This window comes from Lactuca saligna, chromosome 5 (assembly GCF_052625555.1).
Source record: "Lactuca saligna cultivar CGN05327 chromosome 5, ASM5262555v1, whole genome shotgun sequence".
NCBI lineage: Eukaryota > Viridiplantae > Streptophyta > Magnoliopsida > Asterales > Asteraceae > Lactuca > Lactuca saligna.
Genome location: NC_136421.1, coordinates 122,854,252 through 122,877,977, shown reverse-complemented (window position 1 = coordinate 122,877,977; position 23,726 = coordinate 122,854,252). Strand labels below are relative to the sequence as shown.

General features: G+C 37.0%; 1 protein-coding gene across 1 annotated transcript in view; it reads left to right on the top strand.

The window, feature by feature from the left end:
• Positions 1–14,281, top strand: part of RUS1 (root UVB sensitive-like protein (Protein of unknown function, DUF647)) — a 31,967-nt gene extending 17,686 nt beyond the window's left edge. Inside the window, exons 2-8 of the mRNA XM_078957206.1 lie at positions 9,902–10,777; positions 10,875–11,150; positions 11,238–11,294; positions 11,407–11,605; positions 11,794–11,909; positions 13,548–13,727; positions 13,868–14,281. Of these exons, the coding sequence (XP_078813332.1) occupies positions 9,902–10,777; positions 10,875–11,150; positions 11,238–11,294; positions 11,407–11,605; positions 11,794–11,909; positions 13,548–13,727; positions 13,868–14,131 (1,968 nt within the window). The 3' untranslated portion in view covers positions 14,132–14,281. The remainder of the gene's footprint in view (positions 1–9,901; positions 10,778–10,874; positions 11,151–11,237; positions 11,295–11,406; positions 11,606–11,793; positions 11,910–13,547; positions 13,728–13,867) is intronic.
• Positions 14,282–23,726: the final 9,445 nt, after the last annotated feature.

Genomic DNA, 23,726 nt, shown 5'->3' with positions numbered 1-23,726 from the left:
TCATTATACGTATAAAGGAAGGTTTTGTCCTATCCTACCCGTTCGACTAACGACCCTCCACTAGTCAAGAGTGCGGTGGGTAAGAGTGGATACCCATTCAATCGCCATTTTATAGGCAATTTCCTTAAACACCCCTTATAGACCAGCTTCGTGAATGAGGCCTACTAACGGTAAGACTGACTTTTACTCATACGTATATATATATATATATATATATATATATATATATATATATATATATATATATATATATATATATATATATATATATATAATGTTAGACCTTTAATGTTATATATAGTATAGGGTGTATTTTACACTTTTAAAATACTAGGTGGTCAAATTTAACAATTATACTTTTAATTCAATTAAATGTAAACCAAAACTTTTATGGATTTATTAAACCTCTTTTAATTATACGCTTTAATTAATTGATAAAACCATAAGTGTGTGATTTGAACTTTTCAAAACAATACTAGGGTTAAAGAATTTAACATTTCCAAATTAAACTTTTAATCAACTTTTAAATTCCAAAAACTTGAGGATAAGTTTTGAAACATTTCAAAACATTAGGGTTTTAACTATTTAAATTTCAAAACCAAAACTTTTGAGTTCAAATTTAAACTATAAAACCTAAAGGGGAAAATTGAAACTTTTCATAATACAAGGATCAAATAACAAATAATATAAATTAAACAATTAATTTCATCAGTATCTATATTTGACCTAATTTCAATTTCTTGCAAAATAAGTTACCCAATTAATACAAATAATTCAATCTTTATCATATAAGGAGTTATTATCTAATCAATTGGTAATTATCTTGTGTTTTGGCAAGGATATTCATTAAGAAACAATAAAATTCGTATTTTATAGGTTTAAAACGAATATGGTAATTATCCTTAAGCAAAATAGCAACAAAATCCGAAAATCCCTCTGTCTGACGCTCCGACTCGCCGAGTCACACTCTGGAACTCGCCGAGTAGGGCTGACTCGCCGAGTCCAGGTAGTGACTCGCCGAGTCAGGTCAAACAGAAGGCCAGAAAACGATTTTCAGCAACATATAGCATCAATACAATAGAAACCAATCTAGGCTCTGATACCACTGATGGGTTTTGATCATAAGAACATCATATGTGCTCATACAAACCCTAATGGTTGGATCTAGGTTTCTCTATTGTACATGCAATTTATACAAGACTATAAACCCTAGATCTAGCATATGATAATCAATATAACATATAATTAGGGTTTAGATCATACCTTGATTGTTATGTAGCAATAACAATCACAATTCCTTCTTGTAATGACTTTAGAAAGCTTAGAGTCACAAATGTCACTCCTCTAATGGTTCACAAACACCAAGAGCAAGAGGATGAATAGGATAAGAGAAGGAGGCTGCCCAAAATCGTCCAAAACCCTAGAAGGAAGCTTGTCCGCGTTTTTGAGGGATAAGGGTTCTATATATAGAGAGGCTATCAGGGTTATCTAACAAGGAAACCCTAATTTGGATGCTTAAGCCCTAAGCAACCCATGGACTCCTTTAATTAAAGGCCTTGGACGATTTCTTATGGGTTTCCCCATAGAATTCGTCCAACCTTATAATATAAGGTAATCCATAGCCCAATTACAATTATCTTATAATTACAATTCCAGTCCCTTAAGTTTAATTAATCTCTTTTAGTCACAAACTTAATTCTTATTAATTCTTGACTAATATTAATTAAACAATATGATTTCTCCTTTAATATATTATTCCCATAATATATTAATAAACCATATTTAATCCTTTCTCTCCATAATTCATCATGTCAAGTTGCTTTGGTGAAGGCAACCCAAAAGGACCATGTACCATCGGGTCAAGTACATACCAAAATAGTTATGGACTTAGACACTAATCCAACAATCCTTAGGTGGGGATCTAACTAAATCGAACTTAACGTCTTACACATACAAACATATGATCAAAAGCAAAAATAAATTAAGGCATGAAGAAAATAAAAATGAAACATACCCGTAACAGCATTCAGTGGAACTTTGGTCTCTTCGGCCTACAGTTGAAATGCTCGTCTCCTCACCACTGGAGCCTCTGTCCTACCCTCACAACAATTGGTAATCCTTAATGTAGTTGGAACATGTGTTCTCACTTCTCCACCCATTAGTCTCAGATAGTCGGCCTTCTTGTGGCCCACTTGATTGCAATGAAAACATATCGAAATCAAGCCTCAAGGAAAATCGTTGCTAAAACGATCAGTCTGACCGCAATTGAAAAAACCCTTCCTTTATCACGAAAACTCCCCTTGTAAGTCCTCCCACACTTGGCATAACGACCCCGAACCTGATAGCCTCCCAATCACGAATCCTGAGTCTTGAGCATCTTCTCCTGACCCACTGTGGTCGGAACCTGCTCTGGCCCATGCTTCAATCCTGATAGCCTCCCAATCACGAATCCTGAGTCTTGAGCATCTTCTCCTGACCCACTGTGGTCGGAACCTGCTATGGCTCACGCTTCAATCGAGGTTGCAACTCAATCTCCCGTTCCTAGGCTCTAGCAATCATGTCCTCTAGGGTCTTGCAGATGGACATGCTCATAATTTACCTAATATCATCTCACAACATATCATGATACCTTTTCTTCTTCATCTCCTTATCCGCAACTGCGGAACCAATGAGGCCCTCTCCCTAAATTTTAGGTGATCTACGCCATAGTCTCAGTCATTTGGTGAAGGTCTTGGAACTCCTTCGTCAACTGTTGCACCTCGATAGCTGGTGCAAACTACTCTCTGAACCAGTTCACAAACTCATCCCAAGTCATCGTCTCAATGGCCTCGCCTACCGAAGTGAAATCTACCTCCTCCCACCAATCATGAGCTATGTTTTTTAGAAGACCCCTCGAGGTAGAAGCTTATCCGAAAAGCATTCATCATATCCTCTAACCACCACCTACTAGCAATGGGGTCCTTCTCCCTGAAGAACTCGGGATCCCCATAAGCACAAAACTCGTGGAAAGAAAAAAGAGTGCGAGCTCCCATAATAACTATGATCTTAGTGTAGAACATGTCCAATGCTCGTATAAAATCTCCATAACCCCCTTGATTGTACCAAACATCACAGGAGTCTGCTCCAAATACCGTGGGTGATCTCTGATGAGATGAACTCCCGCATCTGCTCATCAATCGGCTCAGCATCAACACTTGAGCCTGAACCAGAATTTGAACCTCCTCCATGAGTGCTCATCATCATTCTGAAAAGAAACCATACAATAATCAAAACATACCCACAAAATTCCTCATCCTACAGGCTTCCTAGAATCTCCGTGACTTTCCTTGATTTGAGTATAGATCCTATGCTTTCACTAGTACGAGCCCAATACTACCTTCCACACCTATCTATAATTTCCTTAAGAATTATCCCGAACCATCTAAGTCACCTTCTCAAACTGGTACTCCAAGTACCTGCTAAACAGTGCATACAACCCACTAAAACACTTCCTAGGCTCACTTAGGTTCCTAACCTCACCATACCATCAGTTGCTAAAGGACTCCCACTTATGTATGCTAACTACTTCATGAACATAATTACATGCAACAAAGCTTAGATAATCCTTTGACTAAAAGACACAACCTTACAACGGTTAGACTCAGACGAGAGTTGCGTAATAGGGCCAAATCAATCACTCTGATATTATTGAACCTTTATAACATGTAACTTAACGTATTCACTTAATAACTAACTCATATCAATAAGATTATAGTAAAGCACAAAGAAAGCAACATTCATGTAGTAACACTCAGAAGCCACAAACAATCAAACAACATCCCTTACTCACTTGTTGCTATGATGTTAGAAACTTCCACTAACACTGTCAGTTGCCTTATGCATGCAAATTATACACAATATAGGATCAGATAGTCTGTAGAATAAAAGATTCTACCCTAAGACCACAACCAGACAAGGAACATAAAATAAGACTAAATCAGTCATTATAGGGCTACATGGTTCTAATCGTATACGATTTTTAAAGCATACACTTAGCAAACACTTCCACTAATATAGATTCCAAATCTAACATAGCATCCAATTCCTCCTAAGCTACAAGGAATCATAAATCAGGCTAATCTATCATGAAATTCCTGAAGGTATCCTTAGCCTTATCCTACCATGCAAACATTCCATATCATATAACATATCAACATGTATGGGTATTCTGGAAATCACTTACTTGAGCTCGGTTGATTACACGCATCATACCCCCTTTTTCTTTATTAAAATCTTTTTAGAAAACTTACCTTCTTTCAAAAAGATTACCAATCCCTCAGTTTGAGTCCAGACACACCCGGGAGTGTGCCTGAATCCCTCAAACCAAAGCTTTGATACCAACTTGTAACATTCCAAAAATTCATAGTAAAAATTTCATTTTAAAAACCATAAACAATACAAACAAGTTGTTCCAAAACCAATCCAAGTGAATATATCATTTAAATATCTGAGTAAAGATCAATAATAGCTAATGCGAAAAACTCTAGTCAATGTTGTGCAGTCATGTAGGGCCCTTCCCTTTGGAACCAGAAGTACATGAAACCATAAACATAAAACCGTAAGCATAAAGCTTAGTGAGTTCCCCAAAAACCCACAAACCATACATAACATCTGCCCTGGCCCGTACATTAGGACTAACCCGACATATAAGTGGCCCAACCCACTCCTGCAAATGGGCCCATCCCTACATGCATGCCAATAGGCCCAACCCAACACAATAATGTAAGAGTCACAAAGACAGCTAGCATCCTACATAACACATTCCAGTGGGCCGGTATTGGTGCCTTCGACCTATGAGTATAGTGAAGAGACTTACGTGACTCACGAATAAGCTAAACCACAACTCAAAGCCTCACAATTGCTGCTACAACATCCTATCACATCATACAAGGTCTAACCTTAATCTAGATACTAAAACTAATTATCTTACCCAAAAGTCAATGGTCAATGTTGACTTAAGTCACTGGCCACGTCGTGGCCCTCATACGATTGAACAAATGGGAAAATTCCCAGTCGCCACACCGTTGAGATCTATGGCCATGCCATAGGCGCTAAGTTTCCAACAACTTAATGGATTAGGCCGCTTTCATTGATTCCAAGAGCCCTAATGCTTATATCTGGTCTATTCTTTGGTCTAAATGGATAAACTTTCCAACTTTATTCATTAAGACACCCAAAGACATCAAAATCTCCAACCCTAGGTCCAATAAAGCTAACTACCATAATGTCTTAACCATTAGGCCCTTATTCTGAAAAAGGTTTTAACCCAACCACTCAAGAAGGGTTTTTAATACCAAATCTATCATAAAGGCAGAATGATTATAAACATAGATATCCAAAATATGTTTAGAATACATTTTAGGTCATAATAAGCTAAAAATGCCCAAAAATTCATGCAATGATAAGAATTCCAACCAAAGTCTAGATCTATAACATATGTTGCTCATGGGAGAGTCATAAAGTCGCCAACTTTATGTGTTCCTACCTTTCAAACTTGCTCAAACAGGAAGATTACAGGACAATATTCTAGATCTAACCACTTTAATCCATAAAGTTTGAGCCTTTGACACTTACAAAGGTCCAAAAGCTATGTGAGATGCTAATGAAATTGGTTTCTTGCAAGTTCCACCAATAGAGGATATTCCTCTCCTTTTTCTCTTCTTTTTAAAGCCAACAATGCTCCACAAAGGCCACAAATTACCAAGGGAATGAGAGATAGGGTTTGTCTAAGGTATAAGAGTGTTGGACGCGGGTAATGAACCCTAGAAATGTCTTAGAGGGGTTTAAATATGAAGCAACCCCTAAAAGAATCATGAGCTTGGGCAAGAACAACTTCCAAGCCATGGAAATCATTGGCCACATCATGGTGGCCACTACGTGACACAATCCTTCTAATCATTTCCACGTCGTGGGCATCCTTGCAGCACATAGTTTCCTCTAGAACTTTATCTTTGGTCCTTGATAAATGTAAGGTTAACCAATTTGGAATACGAGTGTTACATTATTTGTTCTATTAAAACCACCATAAGTTTGAAAAATTTTACTACAACCCTTGTGATTCGACTCTCTATTATCAGTTCAACATGTTACTATGATAATATGGCATTTTGTTTTTCAATAAAGTCATATAACTTTAAGATATTTTTTTAGATTCGCTCACTATAACCTGTTTTTGTATTTTTTTTTTCATTTTTTGTTAAAATGTGGCATTTTTTTTGTAAATTTTTGTTAAAAACATTCTTTTTTTGTATTTTTTTTATTAGTATTAGAAAAAGAAAAAAATGTTTTGGTTAGACTTAGGGTATGTTAGTATCGTTAGTATCTTAGTATCGCTTAATGAATTCTTTTGGTGGTATATAGCTAGATCTAAGTGTGTAGTATGCCAATGTACAATTATTAATATGAGAGCCCTTACTTTCTGTTTGTTTATTTAAGGTGAATTCTCATTTGTTTGAATTTGTTTGTTTATGAAGCTATGAAACTAAAAAAAAGTTTAATATGTAATTCATCTTCAACATGGATGAGAAAAAAGAACCAGAAGAAGGATTTGAAAATATTTATTACACAGTGGACCCCACAATAAAACAATGTTTTAGAATTATCAAATCATTTAAAATTTTACACGTTGTCTTAAAATAATGAGTAAGCTACGGGTTAGGTTAGTATCATCATACAATGAGTGAGATGGAAAACGGAAAACAAGTTGCACAACTAAACTTTTTTGTGTGGTAAAATTAATTCTTTTGAAGATTACTTTTTTAAACCTAAGGGATATAACATTGTTATGGATGATCCATTGTACTTTATTAAGAAGCTCCATTGCATCTGGCACGAGGAAACAAAACGTATCAAATGCAAATGGTATGAACACGTGTGATTTTCCTTGCACGATTTCTCATGTTTGGTGATTTTTCCTGTAACAGCTTTTAAAGAAGCCTATCCCTCCGTGAACTGCCAACCCTTAAGCCTACGAGAGGGGATACCCCTGTAAGGTCCATACATACGTATTTCCATCCAACCCATCTAAAAATCAAAATGTCAGTCGGTTTAAGGGTTAACATTCATTCTGCTGGGTCAATAAAGAAATTCACATGTGCATTTTTCTTGGTGGAAACCCTGACACGCTTAAGTATGTCGAACGAAACATCCATAACCATATTGTGCCTGTATTTGAACCCTAGGAGTTCTTTACAGTGAACTGCATACTCTCCAAAAGAGTATAAACATGCATTGCAACACATCTGACATATATCGTCAGTTGGGGTTTCCTGAAAAAACATAAACTGAAAATCCTAAAAACATGTTATTATGTTAAAATGTTCAAATCACAAATTAGTTGTTATTATGAAAATATAACCATTCCTAAAAAAATACAAAAATAAAGAAAATACAAAAAAACTGAAAAAAAATATAAACACACCCCTAATCTCACTAATTTATTTTTTTAACTCGGAAGATCCCTACTGTTGTTTTTATTATGCGCTTGGTCCCTGTCTTACGTAAAAAGTCTATTTTTCCCTTTATTTTTTTAATTTATTTAAATAAACACACCCCTAATCTCACCCTTCTCACCTTACCTTACATACTACATCATTTTTTCCTATTTAAATAATAATCTTTTTAGGTATGATAGGGATGAAGCGCGTAACAAAAACAAACAATATGGACCAAACACGTAATAAAAATAATCAGTAGGGATCTTCCAAGTTAAAAAAATAACTTAGGTACCAAATGCACAAATTATCCCAAACCATAGGGATCATTCGTGTAATTTACTCAAATTCTATGTAATGATTTTCAAACAAAATATCGTTTTTAACAAAAAATTACAAAATAAAAAAAGTTATAGTCGTCAAATCATATATATATATATATATATATATATATATATATATATATATATATATATATATATATATATATATATATTAAACACATTAATAAGTTAACCCACATTATAAGATCGCAAAAGTAGTAGTGGTAATATATATATTTTTTCTTTTAAATTAATGACTTTATTGAAACATTTCAATAAAATGTAGGAAATCACTGGAAAAGTCATAATATTTCACCTTAATTTACGAAAAAAAACTAAGATTTGTTTATAAAAAGTCTCAATTACCGGTAAAAATTACGATTTGATCCTTTTTTTTCCCTAGTTACCGGTTTCATTACCTATCCGATTTCATTAAAGTTCTATTATTTTACTATAATTTATGAATATGTCTCAAACTAACATTAATTAATAATTTAGTCATTTTCCCCGTATAGTAATTACTGACTTGGATGCATAGTAATTAAGTAAACTGATGAGATGGATATGTTGAGTTATATAATATTATGTTTATCATAAAAAATGATATAATTATCTACTGTATATTTTTTGAAATATAAAACGCACCAACAAAAACAACAATAATTACATAAACTCCATGTTTTGAAAGCCGGACCAGACCGGCCGGTTCGATCGGTTCAACCGGGAACCGGTTCCGGATCCGGTTCTTAAAGGCTAAAAAACCGGTATTCATGTGAACCGGATAAAACTGGTAAAAACCTGTCGAACCGGTAAAAACTGCTCTGGTTGAACCGGTCAAAACCGAAATTTTTAAAAAATATTTGTTTTTTTTTTTCATTTTTTGTATTTTTTATATAATTAAATATAATTATGACATCATCTGGTTTTTTCTGGATTTTGAGACCGATCCGACTGGTTGGACCACCTGAACCATCGAACCAGTAAGACGATCGGTTCGGTTTTCAAAACCTTGCATAAACTAGCAACAAATTCGTCATTTTGAAGTTTATAAGAAATTTCAAATTGCCTGTATCATTTTATGTAACCTAGTATATCTATGTCATCAGCTTATTTCTTGCATTTTTTTTTTCCTAAAAACACAAAATTTACCGGTTTCATGCTAATCTAGATACATAATCATCAATGAACCGATTAGATGTACATAAATTTTACGATAAACGTATGATTATATAACCATATTATATCCATCTTATCAGCTAATTTAATGACTAGATGTCCAGATCAACAGTGAACCCAGTAAAATGTATGTTAGATGGAGAAAATAGCTAAATCATTACTTAATTTTATTTTGGAATTTATTTGTAAATTATATTAAAATAATGAGACTTTAATAAAACCGGGGGTAATGAAACCAATAAATCGAAAAAAATAAATCAAATCGTCATTTTTACGGGTAATTGAGATTTTTTCATAAACAAATTTCAATTTGAAATTTATTCATAATTTAGGATAAATTATTAGGATTTTTAGCAAGGTTGTCAAGATCGGGATCCTACCTAGGATCGTTTTTGGGTTTGCAAAATCGGAATCATAAGATCGGGATCGAGATCCTAAGATCCCACAAAATAGAATATAATTCTAATTTATAATATTAATAATAAAAAATATTTCAAACATTTAATTTTTCGTTCAAAAGTTATAAAAATTTTTAAATATTAATCATAAGTCACAATAAAAATGATAAATGGTAGATTGGTAAAGGGTAAAAGACATAAAATGGTAAAAAAATTTCATTTGAAAAAAAAAAATTTAAAGGAAGGTAGGATCGGATCGGATCTCGATCCTACGAACCTACCTACGATTTTACGATCCTACCTGCGATCCTACCAAAAATACGATCCTTTTACGATCCGGATCGTTTTTCATACATAGGATCGTAGGATCGTACGATCCTACGATCAGGATCGCGATTTTGACAACTATGATTTTTAGTAAATATTTAATTTTAACGTGTTCAACAACGATCTATGGATGTTTTTTTTTTTTTTTTTTTTTTTTTACCCGTAACAAAGTACATTGTCATTTGATGTCATTCTTCATCGATAGGAAAAGAAAGAAAGAAAGTCCACAACTCCACATCACCGTAATTTGGCCTGCTCAGCCGAACAGGGGTTTAACCACCGTTGTTTAGAGTACGGGTTGACCTCCGCAAGAAAAAGCATGCTTCTCTCGCCGGCGCCGCCGCCACGATCGATCATTAACCCACCGATGCTTCTCCTCTCACCACGTCCAACTTTCCTCTACACCACCACTTCCGCCACCAAAATTCCAACCCTTCGTCAGCCATGGAAACCATTACCCATCCTTTCGCATTTCCCTACTTCACGAAAACCCCCACAGAAATTACTCCCAACTGTACCCTATTTTTCTCTCCTCGCTGGAAGTACCGGTGGCGGTTCCAGTGGCGGCGGCGGTTTAAGTAATTGGTGGGGGCGGTGGTCTGGTGACGGTGATGACGATGATAACAACGAAAATGAAAATGAAGATGAAAACTCACATATAAAGCGTGCTCTCTTCTATGTATTACTCTCTTCACTATGCTTCACTTTCCTCTTTCAATCCGCTTCTCGAGCATACGCAATTGCTTCCGGGACCGAAAACAGTACTACCGATGAAGAAGTTATCTGGGAAGTGAAAGGAGGTAAACGAACAAAACTCATTCCAGATCATTTCAGAGACGTGTTTGTTGTTCCGCCTGTAACATGGGCTTGGTGGCCATCGCCATCATCTTCGAAAGCTTCATCGACATTGTCCTTTGGAGACATAATTCCGAATATGTGGGTTCAATGCAGGGAGCTCTTCATGCGTTTGATGCTCCCTGAAGGGTTTCCAAACAGTGTTACTAGCGATTACCTGGAGTATTCTCTCTGGAGAGGCGTTCAGGGCATCGCCGCTCAAGTCAGTGGTGTTCTTGCCACACAAGTAAGTTTAATTTATTCGGTTTCCCTTATTGATTCTTTAATTTTGCATCAATTTTGGATTAGGGTTTGCTTAACTAGATGACGATTGTCTGTTGTAGTCGCTGTTATACGCTGTTGGATTGGGGAAAGGAGCGATTCCAACTGCTGCAGCTGTGAATTGGGTGCTCAAAGATGGAATTGGATACCTAAGCAAAATCTTTTTGTCAAAATTTGGGCGACATTTTGATGTGAATCCAAAGGGATGGAGATTGTTTGCTGATTTCATGGAAAACGCTGCTTTTGGTATGGAAATCTTGACTCCTGCTTTCCCTCATCTTTTTGTCCCCATTGGTGCTGCTGCTGGAGCAGGGAGATCTGCAGCTGCACTTATTCAGGTATTTTCTTGAATTCATCAAAAACTTTCAGACAATTTGTTCTTTGTAGAAAGACTATATTATAAAGTTGAATTCTTTACATGATAGGCTGCTACAAGGAGCTGTTTTTATGCAGGATTTGCTGCTCAAAGGAACTTTGCTGAGGTAATTTCTAATTACATATTGATAAGAGAAAAAGGGATTTGATTAATGTTTGTCAATATGATTATATGAATAATGAATCTCTGTATGATGATTTTGAATATAATTATGAAAGGTAATTGCAAAGGGAGAAGCTCAGGGAATGGTGAGCAAATCTATTGGAATAATGCTTGGAATTGCATTAGCTAATTGCATACAATCTTCAACGCCTTTGGCTCTTGCTACTTTTAGTGTAGTAACTGGGGTCCACATGTTCTGCAATCTCAAATCTTATCAATCCATTCAACTAAGGACTTTGAATCCTTATCGTGCAAGTACTTTTTTTTTCCATATTCTTTTTAATCTTTTCAGCTTTTTTCTTTATATAATTCAAGTTCCTTTACACGATTAGTAAAAAGGGTATGCAAGAAATTACACTTTACTTCTTTTTATTTCTCCATTATAGCATTCAAGAAAGTTACCCCTTTTATGCTAAATTTGTGTTTTTGTGACTGATATGAAGGCTTGGTTTTTGGTGAATATCTGCTAAGTGGTCTTATTCCTTCGGTCAAAGAAGTCAATGATGAAGAACCCTTTTTCCCTGCTTTCCCACTTCTCAGTCTGAAGCCAGCTGGCAAAGTAAGTCAAACTTTAAATGTCTTTTGTTTTTACTTTTTATAACATATATGTAAGTTTCTTACTTTCTTAATTACTGAATATCTTTTGGCTTTCGAACTATAGAAGTGTAAGATATAGTATAAGTTTTCATATATACTTAGTGTCACTTTTATAGTTTCATGAATTAGGTATGGTTTGATGTGTACACAATAATATTTCTCGTAACTTTTTCCTCTTATTTTGGTCCTGTATTTGTGATTTTTCATAAAAATTATTGCATAAATAAGAATTTATGGAAAACCTGTTTTGCATATTTCGTACTTTGTTTCAAAATTTGGGGAAAAAAAACCCGAATTTTGTTGCATAAATTCATACTTAACTCTCTTATTATGCAAGAAAAGATAAACGATTTGATTTTTATCCAAAAAAAGGCTTCTACAAAACTAAATTGAAGTTAGTAAAGTCTACTAAGTAGTAAATAAATAGTGACATAAACAAAAAAGCCACTATTTTTTCACCATTCTTGATGTTTAAGTTTAACCACTATACTTTTGTTTGGTTAATAAAATCCACCCAAGTTTGAGCATTTTTTCTATGTTGACCACTTTGACCTTCTATAGAAGGTTAAAATGGCCACAATAGAAAAAGAGGTCAAAGTTGAGTAGCTTTAAAGTTTAAACCTTTAGTGGATCTCTTTGGACTAAAATTTGAACACTAAACATTCCACTAAAGCCACCGAACTTTGACAACTTTTTATTGTGACCACTTCAATCAAAGTGATGGACATAGAAAAAAGACAAAATTGCAAAAATAGTCCTTGTGGTTTGTCGAAAGTTGTCACTTTGGTCCACAAAGTTTTGTTGTGAGTTTGGACCAATTTGTTTTGCATTTTCTTAAAATGACAAGTTTGCCTTTGTATCTTCATTTTCCATCTAGTTTATTTAGTCTAACAATTTTCTAAATTAAAAAAGAAAAGAATCACCCCACTCCCTGGCCCCCTACCTAATTACTCTTAATAACAAAAAAATAAAAATACGAAGGGCAAATCCGTCATTATAAAAAGTTTCAAAGTTTTTCGACTAAACTCGCAACAAAATCAAATTTTCGGACCGGTAGTGCTACTCCAAAACTTTTTGGACCAAAGTTGCAATTTTCGACAAAGCACAGGGACCATTTTTGCAATTTTGTTTGTCTAGAAAAAATGTCAAACTTGGGTTTATGGTTTAGGGTCAAACTGTAAAAATGGCCAAAATTAGTGGCTTTTCTGCATATATATTCCCAAATATTAAATGATTTGTTTTGAGTTTGGACCAATTTGTTTTGAATTTTCTTAAAATGACAAATTTACCCTTTGTATTTTCGTTTTCCATCTAGTTTATTTAGTTTAACAATAAGGGCAAATCCGTCATTATAAAAAGTTTCAAAGTTTTTCAACAACCCACAACAAAATCAAAATTTCGGACCGGTAGTACTACTCAAACTTTTTAGACCAAAGTGGTAATTTTCGACAAACCACAGGGACCTTTTTGCAATTTTGTTTTTGTCTAGAAAAAATCTCAAACTTGGGTTTAGGGTTTAGGATCAAACCGTAAAAATGACCAAAATATAGGGGGTTTTACGTAAATATTAAATGATTTTGTTTTGATTTTGTGTGATTAGGCAGAAGAGCATAGAGTACTCTCAACCGATGCTAAAGATGCTGCTGCTACAATCGAGCAACGTCTAGTGCTCGGATCAAAGCTCTCAGATATTGTGAAAAACAGAGCCGATGCTCATTCATTGCTTCATTTGTATACAAACCAAGGCTACATTTTGACTCACCATAATGGCAAATTTTGTGTAAGTAAATAAATTCCAATCATTAATAAACAAAATTTCATTCATTAACATAACTTAATTTGCTATTTCTTGCATCTAGAGTCTAGACCTTAGCCCTTCTAATTTTGCTTTTGGAAATAATGATGAAATGTTGAATATAGGTGATACTGAAAGATATATGTACACCACAAGATATGCTAAAGTCAATGTTCCATGTGAGTTACCTCTACTGGTTGGAGAAAAACGTTGGTTTGAAGTCTATAAGCACCAATGACGATTGTACACCTGGCGGATTGCTACAAATATCCTTAGAATATGTAGAAAGAGAATTCAATCATGCTAAACATGATGGGGAAGTTGCGGGTTGGGTAACCGATAGCCTTGTAGCTAGGCCTTTACCTCATAGAATTCGTGTACATTCTTGATTCTTGATTCAATGTCTTCTTATAACGTATAGAAAAAAAAAAGATAGTTGTTGAAAAATGTGTAGAGGATTTGAAGAGAAAGATTGTAGAGGGATTGTGCAAGTTGAAACGATTAATCATGTTGTGTTATTTGCTAGGCAGATTATAACATGTTTTACTGTGTTTGACTTGCAATCTGACATGATTACCCTTTTTGTTATCCGAAAAGATGGTATAAAGTTTGTACTTTGTATGTGCAAAAAGCGTGAACATCCTTATCTTTATTATGAAAATAGCCATAGAAAGCTTGTCTGATTGTAGTCCAAAAGATGTACATGCTAACATTAGAACTATTTGAATGAGCAAAATTAAACGGAAATTGAGGTTAATCATTTATTTGGTTTGGTTGACTTTAGGTTTCATACTTCAAAAAAAATGGTCAACCTACATTAAAATCCCCATTAAGATTTCTTTACTCTTCTTTGGTTACTTTAGATGTGACATCAATCTTGCCCAAGGGTGTATTCGTGGGTAATATACTTTCCTCAACGGTTTGGGGCTTAGCATTTGTAGTTGTAGTTTATTATGCTTTGATTCAATGTTGATCGGGCTTCTTGTGGATGCTCTACCCCTTTATATGAGATAGAAACTAGTCATTGTGCACGTGCCTTACATCTTACCCAGGTTATATTGTTATAGAACAAATAGAGATGTCAATTCTTTATGTTTTTACCTGTAGAGGTTAAACATTATCAAGGGTGAAGGTTAATCGAAAAATTAGGTTAGGTTGAGGGCCGAATTGCATGTGAAGTTAGATTCGAAATTTTGGCAAAAAAAAAAAAAAAAAAAAAAAAAAAGAGATCAAGTTAATCACCAACATCTTAATATGTGTGTTGTTATAAAACTTTTATTGTGGCAACGAAACATGGGTTAAAATTGAATTGTCCCGTTCCATTTTGTCCTGAAGCTCGAAGGGGCTCGCATATGAAACAAAAGATGTCGGCCATTAGTATGAAGTATTATGTTAATTATTAGTATGAATTATCATGAGGGGTCAATGTAATATAATAAAATAATGGTCGAAGAATATTTCCTGGCATATGCTATGGTTTATTCATATATGCTATGGTTTATTCATATATGCTTTGGCATATTCCACATGCTATTTCTTTGTGTTTTGCCTATATAAAGGCCTTTGTATCAGTTGTAAAAGATCATCGAAAAACCCATTATCACCATCATTTTATAATCAAGCTTCCGCAATATTTTAATAAAAAAGTGTGTTTTTATAATACTAGTACTTTATAATTTTGTACTTGTACTTCAAAGTTTTAGTTTTTGAGCTTTGGTACAAGATAAAAATTCCTAGCAATATAATTTTCATCTTGGATAAATAGAGATGCCAAATTTTTATGTTTTTACCAATAGAGATTTAACATTATCAGGGTTGAAGGTTAATCGAAAAATAAGGTTAGGTTGAGGTCGAATTGCATGTGAAGTTAGATTCAAAATTTTTGCAAAAAAAGATGAGATCAGCTTAATCGTGAACATCTTAATATGCGTGTGATTATAGGACTTTTATCGTGGCAAGAAAACATGGGTTCTCGACTTAACTAGACTTATGCAAAAGACATTCTCTTCCTTGTAAGATGCAAATAGGACACACGACTAAAGAGCACCCCTCTTAAATATTGTAAATTGAAATTTCCGTTAAAAAGTAAATGAATTGAAAACAATATTGGGGGCATTTGGATTTGTCAAATTCGGTGAGATTTCGCTGGATTTGGAATTCAATTCCATTAGGTATCGGTGTTTGATTGCAAAAGAGTATGAAACCAGACTCCTTTTTTCCATTAGTGAAGGAATTCAACTTTCATTCCATACACGAATGTCAATTCCAATCCTTCCATATTCATGTAAATGATTGAAATCCTCCCTAATAGATATATATATATTTTTTGTCACATGTCCCCTTCTCTTTCATTTTGACACATGTTATTTTCTAAATTTTTGAATTTTCTATTTTTCACTTGTTATTTTATTGTATTTTTTTATTTTATTAAATCAGAATTCCATATTTAATATGTAAGGTAATATATATAGGACTGACAATTGTCGTCACGGCACAAATTAAATTGGTTTGGGTTGAGTTTTTCAATCCGCTAACCCGCCAACCAATTTATTAAACGGGTTATATATGAGTTTCTTAAAAAATAAACGGGTTGACCCGCCAACCCGTTTATATTCTTAATAAAAAAAATTATTTTATTTTTAAATGTATTTTTATGTATGAAGTATTAATATTCAATTAGTATTATATAATATATACCATTGATTCATAAACCATTTGACTGTTTTGACATTTTGACTTGTGGTGGATGGTCTAGGGTCGTAAGTCAGTCGTAACCTAATAGGTTAAGTATGTAACATGTTTCTATGAATGTTTCTAATTTTCATTTGGATATTTAACACTTAAAAGTCTAAAATTCTGACCTACGAACCCAAATCTGACCCACGAACCCACCAACATGTGAACCCGTATAAATAAATGGGTTTGTAGGTCATATATGGGTTTATATTTCAAACTCGCCAACCTGTAACCCATCAAGGGTTATTGTCGTAAAAAGCCTTAGCAATTTTACTTTACATTGTAATTTAGGTTCATTGATACCGAAAAAACTAAAATGTCGTTAACATATCCCGTTGGAGACGTTAGACGCCCTGAACACTCGGACATCGCCTCTTGCACAAAAGTGAGAGAAAATCTTGTGTAAACCGAGGGAAACATCACGAAAGCAGGGTAATTGAACAACATTAGGGCAAGTTTATTTGTAATCTTGTTCACGTACAAAGAATTTTAGGTGATCATTGTTGAGTTGTTCAAGCAGTAAGTTTCTCCATTCCATTATCAAATTAAGTAGTTATCTACGTATACTTCTTGTAATCGGTTTGTAAAATGTGTGATTTTGTAGGTATTTGTAATGGCTTCATCAAATGATGTTTATAAAGACACGTTTGTTGGTTTATACAAGCCCTTCTCTAGACTAAACAAGATGGGTGTTTGTAACGACCAAAAATTTCAACACAATTTAAACTTTTCAAAGACAACCCATTTTAATAATATTGTTACAAAAAGGTTTTCAATACATTTATTATTAGAGTATTCCCAGAACCAGGTCATAAACATAAACACGAGGAGCGGTACGATCACGCCTTCGCCTTGCCACGGTCTCCTGAAGAACCTGAAAAACATTTAAACCACAACTGTAAGCCCGAAAGCTTAGTGAGATACCCCCAAAATACCAACCACATATACGCCCTTCCAGGCTACGACCTTCCGGTCCAAAACATATTGCCTTCCGGCCCATAACATATTGCCTTCCGGCCCATAACATAAATAGCATACATAACATAACAGAACATACAACAACCATGCATATCGGGTCTACTGTGTGACTGGTCCTCCGTATCGGCCTTCAGGCCACCCTCCGTATCTAGCCATGTCCTTCGAGTCTGCAGTGTGGTTGGTCCACCCGTACCGGGCCTTCAACCCACCTGGTCCACTCTCTGAGTCTACAGTATGACTGGTCCACCCGCATTGGGCCTTCAGTCGGCCTGGTCCACTTTCCGAGCCTCGACACGTCTGGTCCGCCCTCGTGGGGCCTACAGCCTATCCGGACCGCTCGCTGGGCCTTCGGAACATCCGGTCCTCCCTGGGTATCTTGGCCTACAGCACAAAGTAGGACCCGCCTCAACCCAACTCCAGTCCAAACAACCATGTGCACATAACATACAATCACATAACAGTTCATAGTCAACAAACTGATCAAGCAGATCACATAACATATCATTACCCTAACCAGGATACCGACCTAACCGGTCACTAGCATAGCATCACTCTACATATCGGGAAACCGACCTTAACCAGGTCTCTAGCAAATACCATCCGAGCTACCAGGATGCAGACATATCAAAGCAATATCATAACAAGAGTATCCGAATTTCAATCCAATAAAGGGCCGGCCTTGGTGCCTTAGACCCTGTCGATATAGTGAGGATAACTCACCTCGCGAATGCCGATACTCTGAACCGAAGAAGCAGACTCTCGAATCACCAACTCACCGCAAATCCCGAACTGACCATCATAACAAAATAAACATTAGGTTAATCATACTTCCACTTATTGTGCCAAGACCAAAGTCCAAATCTCATACAAAGTCCAACATTGGCCCATTTTACCAAATTGGGCCCACTTCACCAAATGGGCCTAGAACCAATGTCCATAATTAGGCCCAAAATACTCTATCCATAAATTCCCAGACCTTGCCCAATACCAACTGCCCACCAACGGCCCAAACTCAAAAGCCCAAAATGAAAGTCCAACAGGAGGAGTACCCTCCTTGGTACACGGGGCGTACAACATTGTTCACAAAAGGAAACGGGGCACTGGCCCGCTACGCGAGGCATACACAGGGGTTACGCGGGGCGTAACTGCGAGATTCATTAAGTCCTTCTAACCTCTTAATGGCTTAAGCTCTTAAGCCCAAACTTCAGATCCCTATGCCAAATATGATTAGAATCCATAAAGTCTCAAACTTTATCACTTGGGACGTCCATAAGCTCTTAATCCAAGGAATTAATCCATTAAGACCTATATATCTCACACATGGAACAACTACAGCCCTTGGGACCTCATTTTTCTTACTCAAGACCTCTCCAAAGGTCTGAAAGGACAGGTAATCTTGACCAATTCGATACATGCAACAAGGTGAGGACTTTTGGGACAAGATTGGTGTCAAAGTTTCAAAATACATAGATCTACACAATATGAAGGTCAAGCAAGAAGCTTTATACCTCAAACAAGCTCCAAAGGATGGTATCTCTTCAGATCTAAAAGCTCCAAACGTTCTTCTTCTTCTTTGACAACTTCTCTTTTCTCCTTCAAGCCTTTCTTTTGCCAACAAGAGCTTTCCAAGGTCAAACACACCCAATAATGGAGAGAATACGAGATCTAGGGTTTTTCTGAGGTTGAGGATGAGCATAAGGAGGCTGAGGGGTGAACCAACATGTTCCTTATATAGTGGTTGACCCTAAATTAAGGTTTGAAGTTTCTGAGAGTACGCTGGGCGTACTCACCCGGCCAACCCGCATCATTCTCGCCATTACGCTGGGCGTACGTCCAGCTTATGTTGGGCGTACCCAGCCAACCTTCAAAAATACATGCATGCAATGCATGCATGGGACCTTTTTTTCCACTTATACCACAAAGAGCTATAAACAATGATCAACTTCAAAACACCGCAACTCCTCTAATATAAACCCGCTCCCAAATAACTTTACATTCATACGAGGGTGACGAGAAGCCCAATGCTTCTAACACATACACCATCCCGAAACCTTCTCGGATGAAACTCATTTCTCGAGAAAGGTCCAGAATTACCCTTCCTCATAAATCTCGGGGATTCATAATTAAACACTTAAAGAACGAGGTGTTACAATTCTCCCCCACTTAAATTAGGCTTCGTCCTCGAAGCCTGTGACAACTCTACTCCGAAACTATCCCTGCAATGCACCGCCTGGCATTCACCGGACCAGGCTACCCAAGACTCGACCATCGAAATCCGAAACCTAACTTACCTTTCTTGCTATCAAGATGACACATGATTCAGCCCCAGAGCAACTCCCACGAGTTCTCTACCGCAAATCTCATAACCACACCGAACTAGTCCTAGAGTCCTCGGGTTAGGAAAACCCCGATACACTGATGACACTTCCAAACAACCTACCGGATGAATTGTCACCACATAAACACATCTATTTGGAATTCCGAAATTCCATCCATGCATTCCTGCCGAGCCTCCGCAACCATCCAACCCGGATGTGATCCCATACCACTGCCGCAGTCACGCTGCTCGATGACCATAATTGGACCATTCCCATCATAACCCTGTGCTGCTACTTCCACTTCCATGAGTTTACATTCCCCTATATCATAACTGCTATCCATGCAACACATATGACCTGAATATGCTCGCAAGGACTCTCGAGTCCATGCACCATCTCCACTTATCACAATCAATACCCGGGGCCAGACCTTCAAATGCTAACACATCACCACATGCCCAACCTAATTCCTTGAACCGATCCAATAATACCTGCAGATTCTTCAGCATGACTGGATCACCTCACCAGGTCTTCAGCTAATTTGGACCACTCTCAATACCTTCAGCCAATCTGGACCGCCCTCCAGGGCCTTCAGTCTGGCTGGACCGTCCCCTGAGCCTTCGGCCTGACTGGTACGCCTACCGGTCTTCAGTCTATCCGGACCGCTCGACTAACATCCATCGTTCTGAGTTATCTCTCCGGGAAATCCTCCCATGCATATTGTTCTAGCCAACTAGGGGTTCCGAACTCTATCTCCATCATACATACTCGATCCCAGCCTGATCCCAGGTCTTCCACAATCAATGTCATAGGTCTGTATCCCGCCCCGCATGCCTGCTACTCACCCATACCAGTCTGCTCTCGGTTGACAGAAATACCGCTGAATCCCAAGCAGCTACACAATCTCTCAAGCATATCGACTATCCGGAGAATTTTCAATTCTCCCCCACTTAGGGCACTGACTATCAACCACCGGTCGCTATCACCGACCTCCCAAAATAACCTTGCACCAGACCCAACACTTACACGCGGACTGATTCCCACTAGCTCTAGCAACCTTCGCAAAAATACATTCTCACACTGATCATCCCACTCGAAAGAAACTCAATCTTCAACTATTCCCTCCTCAGACTGCAGATGCTATTCGACATTCAAACCAACGCCATTATTCCACTAATAATCCTCACAAATGATAATCAGCGAAAACCCGAAACACTAACCCATAACCATACCAAACCCTCAAGGAACAATGGATACAAAAACGAAAAACCCACACAATGAGACTAGAAGATAATAATACTTCCACAATAATCACAAGATAACAAGGTATCAAGAAAGGTACATACCCGCAGCTGCATCCAGCACTGCTCTGACCTCCTCTGCTGTAAGCTGAAAAGCACGACCCTAAGCCCTTGGGGGCTCCGCTCCACCCTGACCTCCACCTATGATCCTCAAAGTGGCTGGTGCTGGAGCCTGCACCGCTCCTGGAACAAGCTGTGGGCAGTTTTCCCTCAAGTGCCCAACCTGATGACAATGATAGCTAATCCTCAAACCCCGAACCGGCACTGACCGCCGACAATCCCTCACATAGTGCCCTTCCTTTCCGCACTTGCGGCATGCACCACTGGACCGACAAACTCCGGTGTGACCCCTCCCACACTTCCCAAAAACGTGGCTGCCCTGATCTCCCATCCTGGAATCAACGGTCTTAGAACGTTTCGTTGCCGGCTGCGACTGCACCGGAGCTTGCCTCTGCTCACGCAACTGCAACTCAATCTCTAACTCACGCCGCCTGGCGGTCTCCTGCAACTCCAACAAAGTCCCGCACCTCTGTGCGGACACAAACTGTCTGATATCTCTCTTTAGCATACTCAGATATCGGGACATCTGAGCCTACTCCAAATCGAACTCAGGGCAAAACATTGCCCTCTCAGTAAACATCCTGTTGATCTCCGTCACCGATTCCGAATCCTGCTTCATCTCAAGGAACTCTTGAGCCAACCTCTCCCTCTCGACCTGCGGAACATAACGAGTGTTGAACATCTCTCTGAACTGATCCCATGAAACCGCAGCTCTCTGGGCAGACGAGTATGACCCCATGGTCAATCTCCACCAATCCTTTACCCCAAGCCTTAGCAGGTTCAGAGCACACCTCACCCTCTGATCAGCAGGGCATGAACATGTGATGAAACACCCCTCCATGTCCGATAACCATCTCATAGCAACGATCGGGTCCTGAACTCCATCAAAGGTGATGTGTGTAAAACTCACTTAGTTTTAATCCTACTTTAATTATCAAATAACACACAAAAGGCAGTGAACCTATCAATTGTGGTATAGCTAAATAAGCAGGGTATCGAACACAGGGAACGGCAAATTAAATTAAAAACTAATTCTATCTAAGTTAATTAAGCAAATAAGGGTTTTTTCTGTAGTTTTACAAGACTAGAAACTTACTAACTAAAACTAATGCAAGACTAGAAAAGAAAAAATTAACTAGATTCAATAATGGGAAAGAAACTTCTGTTTAGTTCAACTCGGTTAACTTTATGGTTGATTTTAAGATAATAGTGCAATGGATTAATTCTTTCGTTGGTTACCGATTCAAGTGATTAGGTTTGTGTTCACTACCCTAATCCTTAGCAAATAAACTAATTCAAACAGTGGCCAATTGATTAATTTAATTATATTTACTAGATTAATTATTCGGGTTAAGTTAGACTTGCAATAGCTAATTAATTTGTTATTCTTAATTAACCTCTCGTTTGATGGTCATCTTACAAGCTTGCACATGAGTTTACTCAATTTCCTTATTAATCCTAGTTTCATATTCATTAATCCTAGACATATGGTATAGTGGTCACATATCATATGAGGTTGATAATCAATAGATGTTCATGCTAATCAATTATCTTCCTATTAACAGAAAATTAATTATCATTCATACACAAGGTTCTTTAGCAAGCTAAAATAACAATTAATCACCAACTTGGAATTAATCCTATCAATCAATCAAACCATATTGTCAACTTTGTATTCCCAAACAGAAGTCTAAAGAAATTAGTTCATAACTAAGGTAAATAACAGCAAACAAATAAGTTCAAGTTGCTTAATCATGTTGACAAAACAAAAGAATTAAGTAGAATGGTGAAATTACGCCTTAATTACTCCCGGGATTGGATTCTAGCTTCTTTGGTCGACTTCTAGGGTTCTTCTGGCTTCTTATTCGCAGCTAAGCACTTCTGAAACTTCCCATAATTCTCCCTTCTCGAATTGTAGAGTTATCTTTATATATGCGTTCCGACTCGTCGAGTCATATGGTGACTCGTCGAGTCCCTCTCACATTAGTCGTAATCCGATAACTATCTTGACTTCCGAATGCTTATCTTTCTGAATCCGCGACCGGACTCGTCGAGTCAAGGAGCAACTCGACGAGTAGAAGCCTTTTATGGGTGTTTTCTTTCTTCTTTCCACTCTTGAGCTCCCAACCGCTTCTCTTGCTTCCTTTCGCTTCCGAGCTTCACCTTTGGACTGAAAAACATAATTTAACACTTTTAAGTACCTTTTGTCCATAATATGCAACAATTTAGCTAATATATGAATAAATATTACACTTAATACACACTAAATATGCACATATCAAAATACCCCACACTTGTCTTTTGCTTGCCCTCAAGCAAAACTGAATTTTAAACACATTAGAATCACATTAATAACTCCAATCCAACCCAGCCATTATGCCAAGACCGCAACGCATGCATTTGTGTCTAAAATTCCTAAAAACCCCCCATACTCCAAATACTCACAATCCTCATAAACATTCGCCCACTCACCCCGAACTATGCTCATTTTATGCAACCCTCCGAATCCATCCTCAGAAAACCTCTTTACCCTCAAGGTATTTTTAATTGAGCAACCCAAGCATAAATAATCTAGAATTACAACTTTTCGA